The sequence below is a fragment of the Haliotis rufescens genome, unplaced genomic scaffold, assembly GCF_023055435.1.
Source record: "Haliotis rufescens isolate VD_foot unplaced genomic scaffold, xgHalRufe1.0.p SCAF_6, whole genome shotgun sequence".
In the NCBI taxonomy this organism is placed as follows: domain Eukaryota; kingdom Metazoa; phylum Mollusca; class Gastropoda; order Lepetellida; family Haliotidae; genus Haliotis; species Haliotis rufescens.
The window spans coordinates 20,661,236-20,675,874 of NW_025964334.1; the positions used below are offsets into that span (position 1 = coordinate 20,661,236).

The 14,639-nt window shown below is 39.8% G+C and overlaps 1 protein-coding gene across 1 annotated transcript in view; it reads left to right on the forward strand.

Moving 5' to 3' along the window:
• Positions 1-4,163: 4,163 nt before the first annotated feature.
• LOC124151304 (sodium-dependent proline transporter-like) overlaps positions 4,164-14,639 on the forward strand; it is a 41,939-nt gene continuing 31,463 nt past the window's right edge. The window contains exon 1 of the mRNA XM_046523705.2: positions 4,164-4,480. Coding sequence (XP_046379661.2) covers positions 4,183-4,480 — 298 coding nt within the window. The 5' untranslated portion in view covers positions 4,164-4,182. The remainder of the gene's footprint in view (positions 4,481-14,639) is intronic.

Below are 14,639 nucleotides of genomic sequence, written 5' to 3' on the forward strand. Positions count from 1 at the left end.
ATGGTAAAATGTGTATGTCAATCCTACTATGGCAAAGTGTGCATTTCCATTCCACAATGGTAAAATGTGTATGTCCGTTCTGCTATGGTAAAATGTGTATGTCAATCCTACTATGGCAAAGTGTGCATTTCCATTCCACAATGGTAAAATGTGCATGTCCGTTCTGCTATGGTAAAATGTGTATGTCAATCCTACTATGGCAAAGTGTGCATTTCCTTTCCACAATGGTAAAATGTGTATGTCCGTTCTGCTATGGTAAAATGTGTATGTCAATCCTACTATGGCAAAGTGTGCATTTCCATTCCACAATGGTAAAATGTGCATGTCCGTTCTGCTATGGTAAAATGTGTATGTCAATCCTACTATGGCAAAGTGTGTATTTCCATTCCACAATGGTAGAATGTGTATGTCAATCCTACTATGGCAAAATGTGCATTTCCATTCCACAATGGTAAAATGTGTATGTCAATCCTACTATGGCAAAATGTGCATTTCAATTCTACTATGTTAAAATGTGTTCATCTCTTTCCTACTATAGTAAAACTAAAACATGAATGTTCAGATATTAGATAATATGCGCCTAGCATGGGTTGAGTCAACTCGCCAACTCGCCTACTACACAACTGTTACAAACTGACAAGACTTTCATACATTTTATTAATGGTCAGCGGTTTTGCAACTCATTAAACCTATCATGATGGCAAAATTGTAAGTCAATAGTGTACACAATTAAAACTAGAATATGACATAACATTATGTTTAGATGGTACTACATTTAAAACGTCTTGTTGCAGCTCCGAGTAACACATTAGTTGTATTCAGTTTATTTGTCAAGCTGCTGTAAACCTTGTTCTGTCATCGTGTGTTTGGTACTGCCATAACTAAAATTAAATATGAGACAGTTATATTTTTCCATAATCTTATTTACATTCACTTGAAATTTGACCTTGTTGACATTAACATATGATTTTGTTCATAAAAAAGTAACCTCATCAAATGTGTTTGTTTTCATATGGTGAATAATGTGTTTATCACACTAACCGTTGAAGCGTGTCACGTGGTTTTGTCTGAGTCAGTGAGTGTCAATGTATGAGGTTTCAGATGTTCGTGACCAGATGAACGTATCGCGCCCCATCGGAGGCACCCACCCCAAACACACGCAAAGGCAAGTCAATTGTTCGCCTGAAAAAATGCAGGAACATATGGTACAAGTCAAAATAGGGAATGACTGATCCGTCATAATTGGAAATGTCCTCCACATGTCTACCATATAACGCTTTGTAAGCTTTGCTTAGGTCTTGAATGTTGAATGGCCTTGATCCAACATCTTTTGAGCAAGAGTCGTATGACGCTCTTTGAGATTTGAGATAAACAGAAATGCCTTTATATTATAAAAAGGCATTTGACTCTTACAATAATTAAAAAGACGATTACGAATTGATAGTTATCTGCTGATCGGATATGATTTTGGTGTTTTTCATTTTTCTTAAAACGATATCTTATCATTGTTCAAACTAATTCCTATTGTGTATTGAGGTGAACACATATTTAATAAAAATATGAATTGCATTATTTACTTCAATCTTTTATGTCTCTTTTTCAGGCGAGTGAATAAACCTACTATAACAGACAGATACATGAGTCAATCAGGCTGTTGGAGAAAGGACAACAGTTCGCGCTGGCTACGGATGATAGTATAGTCAATACGGACACTGTTCCTACAGGGTCCAAATATAAATATAACATTATTTCAGACTAAAATAGAATTCCGTCATAGCATTCATGTTCAGGTGTCCCTTTTAAAGGTCTGTGATGAATGCCCGAGTTAGGGATCGTAAGTAGGAGCAATAACACAAAGGCCTGAAATCATGAAAATGACTAACTACTAGGTGACAACTATCATGTACACTCTTCAAAAAAAGAAATGCACATGTAGATTTTTAGTAAATTACCTAATAAAGCCGATATATTTAATTTAATATCAGATACAAATATGAAATTTTGGAACTCGATAGTAACATGATGTCGTTGTGAAAAGGCATTGAAAACTGTTCATTGTCATGTCACAGAAGGCCACGAGGTTGCGCTGAACTCAGTGTCTCGTGTGACCGCCCCGGGCAGCAAGCAATCACGGCTCTGCATCCCCTCGGCACTGACTGGATAAGTGAAAGAATTCTGTCCTGATGAATTCTGCGCCATGCTTGTAACGTACGCGTGTTGGCCAGTTGTGGGAGTGTCTGCAGCGTGTTCTGACGTTGACGTACACGTCGGTCGAGTTCATCCCAGAGGCGTTTGGGTTGAGATCTGGAGATCTCGACGGCCAGAGCAAGTCGTTGATGTTGGCATTATGTAGGTAGTCTACCGTGACACGAGCTGTGTGCGGTGGAGCGTTGTCCTGTTGAAACAACTCCCTCTGGCGGTCAATGATGGAAGAAGGGGAGGTTGAAGAATTTGTAGCGACTTGCTGTCACATTTCCCTGAACCACAACCAAGACAGATCTCGTGGTGTAGGATATGCACCCCCAACTTAGTGAAAAAACCTTGCGGCAATTCCACCTTGCGGCGTCTGAACAAAACGACGCAAGATCGTAGATCACTTTTGATCAGTACGGTACTACATTCTCCACTATGCAACACATCCCGACACGAACACGTGCCTCGGCACTTGCGTTGATGGACATTTAGACAGACAGATATTTACTCGTTTTCCAACAACTTTGACCTGTCACATAGGTATTATGTTACGATACAACTCACAATTGACACCAGAACACACACTAACCTCCCGGAAACGATGGCCGCTCATATAAATCGCCAACTGCGAAAAAGCACTCGTCGTCAGAGTGAGTGAGTGAGTTAGGTTTAACGCCGCTTTTAACAGTATTCCAGTTATATCATGGCGTGTCAGCTTAATGTGGGAGGAAAGCCCGAAGTGATGCAGGTCTCAGACGTTTACCACTTTGGTGAAACCCACGAGCACAGGTATGGTGCTGACAAACCTAGAAACATAATCGGGGCGACCCGGGATTCGAACCCACAATCATATGTTTCTGGCGTGCCCAAGGGACGCAACTTTGCACAGCGAATCGCGGCGCCTTAGACGAAGGGGCCACCCGTGCCCACTCGTCGTCAGAGAAACAAGCGCGAAGTCTCAACAATATATCTTATTAGTCTGCAACAATGAATTTAACATTGAATAACACTTTAGAATACACAGGAATAACTGTTAACTTTACACCACTCAGAGTCCGTATATGCCTTCAAAGAAGATATAATACTATATCTGCAGTACATTTTTCTATTGCAATAATACAGTTATTTTAAAACGTAAACCCCATATAATTACTCAAATAATTTTGATTGATGGGAATTTGAATGCAGCAAGATACCAAGATGAGATTTTGGAAACGGCCGCCCTGCCGTTGTGGCAACAGAATGGCTCTGAGGTGACATTGCAGAACGGTGACGCCAGACCTACTTGTTGCTGGAGTTGTGTTACAGTATCTCACTCAGAACAATGTAAAGGAGTTACTACCCTGGCCTGCAACATCCCACACACTCGCCTGTCACTGTGTTAACTCTCTCGTGTGATACGCTGTAAATCTTGAAATTAATGCGTACAAAGGCCACTCGCATTTCTCGCATTTTATTGACGCTCACGTTAATTTTACAGTACCTCACTGGTATGTGGCACTGGGGTGCTCTTTTATCTGGACAGTTCCTTGCTACCGAATGTCCAGACTTTGTCCGTTCCATGTGGTATAATTCCACCCACGCAGATGAAATACTTTTTCACCGATTCCCTGTGAATTTAGTATGTCACAACAGTATGATCTCAATGTCCTAATCATTTTATTGCCGAACATCAGCCTCACCAGTTTCAGAGGAAAGGGCGTTTTCAGAGTTAAGATTGCATTTTGAGGGCTAATATGCCAGGTGGAAGTGAAAAGTCCAACTGGTCTATTGGTCTTTAGATGAAGCCATTGACGAGTGACGACAGACCATGACATTAACTCCTGACACACACACAGTTAGTTTGTCAGGTGAGCTAAGATCAGCAATGACTACATGAACACGTGTTACTGGTGTACGCATTGTTTGTGAGGATGCACAGCTGATCACATTCGGTTGCAGAATGTATGCGCATTGATCTAATACAGAAAGGAACTTTATGTTTTGCATATGCGTCAGATCGAAACTGCTTCAACAAACACATTAAGGACTGCGCACATGCGACAACAGAGCCTGATCATGAAGGACAACCATCAGGGAACCGGTAAGGAAGAGGAAGAGGAAGAAGAAGAGGAGGAGGAGGAGAAGCAGGGTGATGTTGGGAATGAGGAGATGGAGAGGCAGGTGGCGGCGAAAGGAAGGCCAAAGTGGGCTAGGAAGACGGATTATATGTTGTCAGTAATAGGCTACTGTGTTTCTCTGGCCAACATCTGGAGATTTCCCTACATCTGCAGCAGGAATGGCGGAGGTAGGTGATAATGTTCTTGAAGAAGTTGAGAAGTTTTAGGTGTAGTGGCAAGTACATTGGATCAAAAAATGTCATTGGTACAGAATTTTTATTATTGAATATGGATGATCTTTTCGTCAAACACATAAGAATGTTTATATCTAAAAGATCTAAAAAACATTGTTGTCATATACTGAGAATGGGTGTTGACCTGATAACTAACCCATCAACGTCAATCCTGGCAGCCTGAATGTCCAAACACCCTCTGCCGTGACCCGGTAGACAGAAAGCCGATAACTACTTATCAGTCTGAGTCGTAGGAATGAAAGGGTGAGCAGTGGCCCCATTAACAGCATAAAGAAGCGTAATACTTTTTTCATATGCGATTGTCTTATCCAAAGATGAAACGAAAGCCGGTAGACAGAGAGACGACAATACTGACAGTCCTTAAGGGGCTGTCGGGTAGCCTAGTGGTTAAAGCGTTCGCTCGTCACGCCGAAGACCCGGGTTCGATTCCCGACATGGGTACAATGTGTGAAGCCCATTTCTGGTGTCCCCCGCCGTGATATTGCTGGAATATTGCTAAAAGCGGCGTAAAACCATACTCACTCACTCACTCACTTATTGACAGTCCTCTCGGTCGGCAATTACCAGTTGCCTAGTTGAGTCGTAGGAATGAAAGGGTTAGCCGTGGCCCTATTATTAACAGCATAAAAAACCTATTACTTTCTCTCATATGTGATTGTCTTATCCAAAGATTAAACGAAAAGTCCTGGGTAAATTAACATATTGTATATATTGCAGACACTGACACTGTGAATATTTCTTAATCGAATTTGACCGCCTCCGTGGTCTAGGGGTAGAGCGTCCTCCCGGAGAGCGGAAGGTCCGGGGTTCGATCCCCGGCCGCGTCATGCCAAAAGACGTTAAGAGATCGTACTTGTTGTTACCCTGTCTGGCGCTCGGCATTAAGGGGCTAAAACAAGGACTGGTTGGTTCGGAGTCAGAATACTGTGTCTGAGTGGGGTATTCATGTTAAAAAACTGCGGCATGGTATCTCAGTGAGCTAGCACTATAAATCGGCATCAGTCCGGCCTAGTACAAGCAGCCACACAAACACATGCACGTCGCTATATAAGTGCAATAATCTTGGACGCGACGTTAAACCCCATTTCACCTCACCTCACCTTAATCGAATTTTATTTTGTGTTCAGAAGTGGAATCAATGTTGTACTTTTTGTGTTATTTTCTGTTTCCATTTGTTGCAAAAGTATCACAAATGGTATGTAACGGGACCAAACAAGGGTGGTCAAAAACTCTCCATGCCATACGATCCTCATTTAGGTGGTATCTATTTTATTTCCATACAGGGGAGGCCACTATCATATGCCTATAGTATATATATTATTAGTACATTCAGAGTAGTAGAATTTATTTCCTGAATTTCATTGCATGATCAATATACATGTACATCTCAAAGTATACATTTACATTCACTCTCATTCTCTCATTCAGGGCGCACATTTGACAAATGCGTTCTTTTCTTATAATAACCACGTTGTGTCCAGTTGCAATAAATAGATCATGTGAACAGTAGCGAAATCTTGCAAAGGAAACCTGAATTTCCTAACATTTTAGCAAATTAAATACTGTACTGTAGATATTTTTTTACTTTTGAAATGATAGTAAACCGCCTGGACATGTTGGAAATATACTGCCAGGCACCTGATAATTGGATTTGACAAAAAACATTGGATTCGTTATAAAGAACGTTGGGGCTGAAAACAGTCGCTGAAATACTTCAAGCTTAAAGTCCAAACGATGCCTGTGATCCCCTCAAATACATCACCATCGAATAACCATTTCTTGATTGATTCATTATTAGCCCCCATCAAACATTGGTGAATACATTCTTCGCCCTGTGTAGGAGAATCAGCCCACTCCCATTAGGATCATAATACTCCTCCTCTGCAGGATGAAACACTCCCTAGGATGAAAACACCCCCCTTATACTTTCAGAATACTGTATTAGCGATGGCGCCCTTCCCTAAATAATTACTTATTGAAACCTTTAAATTGGCTATATATTTAGAGTTTAAATACTTCATTTATGCGTCAAGATTTAATATAGAAAATATCCTAACTTGAAAGCTCTATCAAATCTGTTTGTTTTTAATATTTTCCCATTTCTTATATAACAGCCCCAACCTTTACTCGTAAAAGCCAAGGTGAGGGCATTAGTGGGGCTCGGGCCAACGGGAATATCGCTTATCATGATGAGAGTAATAAGGTTTGGAAAAAGCATCAGAACTGTCAGAAATAGGGCATTGTCAGCCAGGTACCTTTCGACTACTTGGGCATAGATGGTTCTGAAGTAAGGTTCAAAGTCCTGGAATGGTAAGTCATGATGTTGATGGTTGTGACTTAGGAACCCGGGTTAAGATCTTTAAAGACCTTGGACACGAGTGTTTATTGTATACTATGCCAAAACAGTACGGGATAGTGGGAATCATCAAGACATATATTATGATCCGACATATCGTCTACGTCACTGATATCGGGTAAAACCACCTCTGTTGGCCAGACATGCACGAATTCTTCGAGGTATGCTTCCGATGAGTCGACCAACGTCAGTGAAAGCAACTTCGAGTTCATAGAGAGTAGTCGGTAGATTTTGACGTTGATGTACACGTCTGCCAATGACGCCCCAGACGTGTACAATGGAGGAAAAGTCAGGACAGTGCTGGCCATGGCATGGCATGGATGTTTTGCTGTGGGACGAGTTGTGCAATGGTGTTATCCCGATAGTACTGACCTGTGACTCTGCCATGGGCAATATGGAGTGCAGTTCGGCCAGTCATTGTGATGCCACGCTATACCATTTTTGACCCATCCCCAAAAAGGTCATGATGTACGACGTTAAGGTCCATAAGACGCTTATTGGGACGTCTCCTAACTCGTTTCCGTCGGTCATGGAAGACGAGAGTGAACGTCGATTCGTTTGCCCAACGTCAATTATCCCAGTGCTGCGGTGCCATACTCCGCTGATGCCTCTCATTCATAGGACGTGCAGTAAGTTGGGGGATGACACGCGGACTGTGTGGGCATGTACTCCTGGTCCCTTATATGAGCAGCAGTTTGCAACCGATTTCTTAATGCCATCATTCTGACTAATCTGTCAGTGTTTGTTGATATTGGGCCCACAAGCTGCTGATGAGAGATTAAGAAACATGCAGCGTTTGGGCCACACTATTCTGACGTGTGCCCAGCTGCAACTTGCAACATGTTTAGTCATGCTTTACACTTTTTATCAACCTTAGATTTCATCTCGTGGAGGTAAACAGCTATAATTAATGTCTATCTGTATGTAAATTAACTTGTGCTGATAGGATCTTCAGCGTGAACTGGCTAAAGGTAACAAGATGAAAGTGGGCTGGATTGAAATTACCAAATATGTGTGATGCCTTAATTAGCCCTTAATTACAATTTACACTGCGTCGGCTATGTTGTTTATATATATACTTTTATGTATAAAGAATGTTACTTTATTGTACTTTGATTGGACATCTATATGATGAATATGGATTTGCCAAAACGAAATATGAATGATTACAACTTCACTGAACAAACATGAGACTCATGGTTTTCCTTTCCTGTAGGGGATTGCAACAGTCATGTGCGGCTAGTTTGAAAATTAGAACTTAAAATTAATGCATTTCATATGAGAAAACATCATGATTCGTCAGCATGTGAATACCACTGAGACCTACACCACATTCACACACGATACAATAGTAACAACCCTGTTGATAGTTAATGTGACATGTTTACCCATTTGGAATTATATTATTTCCAAATATATAAATGTGTAGTTTGCATTCTTTCCTGGGAAGAGTGATTTGATCAGGTCACTCTAGATTGAATCTGTCCTTCAGAATCTATCTGAAGAGAAACTTGAGGGGAGTAACTTTATCCTGCCGTACCGACACCTTATTAAGCGGTGAACAATCTTATACACTGTGGTATGTCTTTGGTTTTTATTTGTCATTTTCAATACATTCACTCATAAGGTAATTTATGTTATGTAACATTAACATAAGTATATATATAGAAAAAGCACAGTAAAGTTCTAACTCTCAGGCACCATATAGTAATAATTAAATAAGTGGAGTAAGATTGAACACAGGCGAACTATGACGTCACAATACCAAGGTGACAATGAACAAATAACTTACGCCTTTACATTTAACTTTGGCGCATATTTATGAATGAAATGTTGCTCTTTTTGAAACAATGTAGGTTCATGATCAAAATTTGGCTTATATAGCGGGAAAACTTAAAAGTTGCCGCTTCCACATGTATCTAAATCATTCACTGAGTGGAATCGTGTGGTTGTGTGGCTGCTTTATTTGTGAACGGTGAAGATTCATTCTTCTTTTTAATTTAAGTTCTGTCTTTCCAAAATACTTTTCATTGCATCTACTACAAACAATCAAGTAAATAACATTTCTAGCATCACAAGTCATATTTTGTTTTACAATAAATTTAGTGTCCTTTGTAATTTGGACTGAACAGCCTTCAAATATATTGCTGCAAGTTAGGCAACGTTTGTCACCGCGCTTAGAAACCTGTGGTGAGATGACAACAGAATCAAATCTAGAACTTGTCAAAAACTGTCTAAGAGTTTTGGATTGTCTTTGGCTGTTGATAATTTTGTATTGGCTCAATATCTTTTCCATTTTAATACTTTGATTCAAAATAGGCAGGTATCGTTGAACCATGGATAATGTTTTTTCATGATCAGGGTTGAAGGTAGATACTACAGGTAAATTATTCCCCATTATATTGTTTTCTTCAGACTTTTCTCTCAGTTTTAGTTGCTCAATACTTAGCGCCTTCTGTATGCTATCTTCAGTTAGCTTTGCTGGATAATTTTGATGCAGTAGGAAACTCTTAAGTTCAGCAAGGTTGGGTAGTTTTAACATCATTCCCGAAAACAATGGTACAAATACGTCTTGCGAGACAGTAAGGGATATTACGTTTTGTATGATACGGTTGACATGATCCAAAATCCAAATATTGGTGCGTATCAGTATCTTAATAAAAGATATCAGTTTGTACAAATCTCCCAGCTACGGCTCTTTAGGTGTAATAATAACTTTAACTTACATTGTAGTCCTAGGCGACGCACTACAGTAGTAGATGATGTAACAGTGACAATATAGTGAGAAGTAAAACGTTGTCCTAGACGACAGCCAATTTTATGCCTTTGACGTCATAAAGCATATGACGTCATAAGTAGTGGCAATAGTGGGAGGCATGAATATATTATGGTGTGAGAGCACAAATACACATTGAGCTACATGGGGAAGTTTTGAAAATTATACTTTTGAATTAAGTTGAGGTTTCAAAAGCCTAATGAACATCTGTCCTTTTTCCATTCGTAAACGTTTGTCATTGTGAAAAAAAATTATATAACGGAAAGACAGTAAAATGTTATAAATTGTTTAACAATGACAAACATTTACGAATAATCAGTCTCGGTTATCCTCCGAAACAGATTCCATTGTTGCGTTAATACAAAATATTGGTGAAACTCCACATTGAAGAGTATCCTGATTATATCAATTAAAATCAATGAGGAACTAGGTAAGCCAAACGTCATGTCACTTTGGTAAAACCCGTCAACAAGGAAAGGGGTTGAGGGCTGAAAGAGCTCACTTAGGGTTCGAACCCATGTGGTAACCTACACGACCATTTTTCTTATTAACTTCGGGGACACGGGTTGTCCAATCGTCTAAGGCGCCGCGACTCGCTGTGCAGAGTTGCGTCCCTTGGACACACCAGAAACCTATGATTGTGGGTTCGAGTCCCAGTTCGACCCGATTATGTTTCTAGGTTTAGCAGGACCATACCCGTGCTTGTGGGTTTCACCGAAGTGGTAAACGTCTGAGGCCTGCATCATTTCGGGCTTTCCTCCCACATTAAACTGACTCGCCGTGATGTAACTGGAATACTGTTAAAAGCGCGTGAAACCAAACTCACTCACTCACTAATTAACTTCAGTGATAGCAGACGAATGTCTTCTACCAAGCTGATATGATATACATTCTGTGGAACTGACATCAAAACTAATAGTTAAACCATTGCGGATCAGTTTATAATTATTTACATTGCATCTTCGCGTGATCTGGTCCTTCCTTTGCATAGTGAATGGATGAATATCGTTTTACGCCGTTTTCAGCAATATTCCAGTCATATCACGTCGGGAGACAAATGAAATGTGCTTGTTAAACACACACACACACACACACACACACACACACACACACACACACACACACACACACACACAAACTGTCTTCCCGCATTAGGCTGATACACCGTAAAATAACTGGAATACTATTAAAACCAAACCCAACTCACTCACTCACAATAAATTCTACAACCAAGGGTAATCGTATTCAATTGAATATGATGAAATATTCATTCATGTATATTTTTTTGTTGGATGATGAATACCAGACATTACAATACAATGCCTACTGTTTGATCACTCATCCATTTTATGTGCTTGTCATTTGATGCTCTGCATTAAATCGAGAGAGAAAAACACAATTGGAAAGTTATTATCGAACGTACCAGTATAAGGAAGTAGGTGAGGAAAGGGTGAAATTCGGTTTAACGTCGCGTCCAAGATTATTGTACTTATATAGCGACGTGCATGTACGTGTGTGTGTTTGTGTGGCTGCTTGGTCTAGTCCGGACTGATGCCGATTTATAGTGCTAGCCCACTGGGATACCATGCCGCAGTTTAACATGAATACCCAACTGAGATACAGTATACTGACTCCGAGCCGACCAGTCCTTGTTTTAGCCCCTTAATGCCGAGTGCCAAACAGGGTAACAACAAGTACCATCTTATAACGTCTTTTGGTATGACGCGGCTGGGGATCGAACCCCGGACCTTCCGTTCTCCGGGCGGACGCTCTACCACTAGACCACGGAGGCGGTCGATAAGGAAGTAAATGACAAACTGTAGGTATGTAGGGCGTCAAACATGAACATATGCAAACATGCGTCAATATATAGGTCTGTGTGGGTCGACAATATACTTAACAGTTGAAGAACGTGTTGTTTATGCCTATGTCCACTAATTGGATGCTTTTATGAAATTGAGAAAAATGAACGACTATTAAAAGCAATGAAATGTGCAAGATTGCAGGTGATGCAAAAAGCTACCTAAAACACACGCCTGAACGCAAGGAAATGTCAGCCCATTCACGTGCAATACATGACAACATTGTGTGTAGAAAATTGTTCATTCCAGATGGAACTGAAGTGCACTCTTAGAAGTATAAAATGCAACGGATTTTTTTAATACGTGTGTCTCGCATTACGTGCGCGACTATTCAGTAATGAGTAAATGAATATTTATTCAAACATATACATTGCTCCCCAGCTGGCGCATCTCCACATAAGCATATATGCATGACCTCGGATTGCTTGGAAGTTAATACAATGACACACCAGCCTTGATCACAGACCGATTTATTATGAACAGAATGGTACGATTTTAAAGTTTAAGAGGATTTAAGGGAAAATAAATGTGTGTAATCAACTGGAATGCTTCAGGTACACACTACCGTTTTTCAATTGTGCTATCTTTTACTGAAAATAACTGAACATACGTATACGCTATGATTATCGTAATATTTCTTAACGTAACGTAATCGTAGGTGATTGTAAAGGGACAGTTAGTAACATTGAATTTTACAGTTTTACACAATCGTTCCTCTCGTGGAATCCTCATGCTACCAGGAATATCAAATAAATAGAAGCAACAAAACCCTTTCCATATTCATAAGAAATCTCTGCCGAAAGCCTAGTCCTGGAATCCAGCGACAGTTTGTAAAAAGTAATCAGTGACAGGGTAATTTGGTGTTAAAAGAAATTGGTTCAATGAAAACTGGTGTAAGAAATAATCTGCAACCACATCAGAGATAATAACTGTAAACCAATACTTATACCACGTGTAACAGGAGCTGAACACTAGGTGGAAATCTCTCTGTCCACCTTAAAAAAATAAATAACCAATACTAATTTGTTTCACCTAATTCTCTACACATGGACACTCCGAGTGTTGGGATCGCTTGACAGCCATAATGCAGTACTGAGACTAGGCATGTATCAACTATTGCGAGGGCCGTTTCAGAGAGGTTTGAGTCAATGTGTCCAACAAGGCTATAGATAACATAACCATTCTATGGAAGCATCGCTACAATTACCTGTTTGATCAAAGAAATTGTGACATATCAAATAAACAGAGAATACTACACTCATTCTCGTTAGAAAGTTCACGAGTTTCGTAAAAATGGTCGATAAGGAAGTAAATGACAAACTGTAGGTATGTAGGGCGTCAAACATGAACATATGCAAACACGCGTCAATATATAGGTCTGTGTGGGTCGACAATATACTTAACAGTTGAAGAACGTGTTGTTTATGCCTATGTCCACTAATTGGATGCTTTTATGAAATTGAGAAAAATGAACGACTATTAAAAACAATGAAATGTGCAAGATTGCAGGTGATGCAAAAAGCTACCTAAAACACACGCCTGAACGCAAGGAAATGTCAGCCCATTCACGTGCAATACATGACAACATTGTGTGTAGAAAATTGTTCATTCCAGATGGAACTGAAGTGCACTCTTAGAAGTATAAAATGCAACGGATTTTTTTAATACGTGTGTCTCGTATTACGTGCGCGACTATTCAGTAATGAGTAAATGAATATTTATTCAAACATATACATTGCTCCCCAGCTGGCGCATCTCCACATAAGCATATATGCATGACCTCGGATTGCTTGGAAGTTAATGCAATGACACACCAGCCTTGATCACAGACCGATTTATTATGAACAGAATGGTACGATTTTAAAGTTTAAGAGGATTTAAGAGAAAATAAATGTGTGTATTCAACTGGAATGCTTCAGGTACACACTACCGTTTTTCAATAGTGCTATCTTTAACAGAAAATAATTGAACATACGTATACGCTATGATTATCGTAATATTTCTTAACGTAACGTAATCGTAGGTGATTGTAAAGGGACAGTTAGTAACATTGAATTTTACAGTTTTACACAATCGTTCCTCTCGTGGAATCCTCATGCTACCAGGAATATCAAATAAATAGAAGCAACAAAACCCTTTCCATATTCATAAGAAATCTCTGCCGAAAGCCTAGTCCTGGAATCCAGCGACAGTTTGTAAAAAGTAATCAGTGACAGGGTAATTTGGTGTTAAAAGAAATTGGTTCAATGAAAACTGGTGTAAGAAATAATCTGCAACCACATCAGAGATAATAACTGTAAACCAATACTTATACCACGTGTAACAGGAGCTGAACACTAGGTGGAAATCTCTCTGTCCACCTTAAAAAAATAAATTACCAATACTAATTTGTTTCACCTAATTCTCTACACATGGACACTCCGAGTGTTGGGATCGCTTGACAGCCATAATGCAGTACTGAGACTAGGCATGTATCAACTATTGCGAGGGCCGTTTCAGAGAGGTTTGAGTCAATGTGTCCAACAAGGCTATAGATAACATAACCATTCTATGGAAGCATCGCTACAATTACCTGTTTGATCAAAGAAATTGTGACATATCAAATAAACAGAGAATACTACACTTATTCTCGTTAGAAAGTTCACGAGTTTCGTAAAAATGGTTTCTAACGGGAATGAGTGTGGTATTTTATTTATTACCCACGTTAAATATATATTTAATTGTAAATACATAACAACTTTCGTTCGTTGACAGACCAAACTGAAACCGGTTGCAAAATCTGGTTGCGCATGGATATTGATATATGCCCAAATATGGGCATTGTTGACATTTCTATGCATACGCATTAACAACATACGCCTGCAGTTGTGTTTGCAAACAAAACAGCGCCGACGCACAAGATTCTTTTGAAAGAAATTCTTCAACTTATGGTAATTCAAGCGCCATGTTAGTACGAAGGACACCTACATGAAAATTTGAAAAGCCACATTCGCGCCGCGCTTTGAATATCGGACTGACAGTCGGTCACTCGCACTGCCGGTGTCCCGTCTGTGCGATCAAAATGGTTTGGTTTCCTTGCTCTATCAGCTGAATTTATAT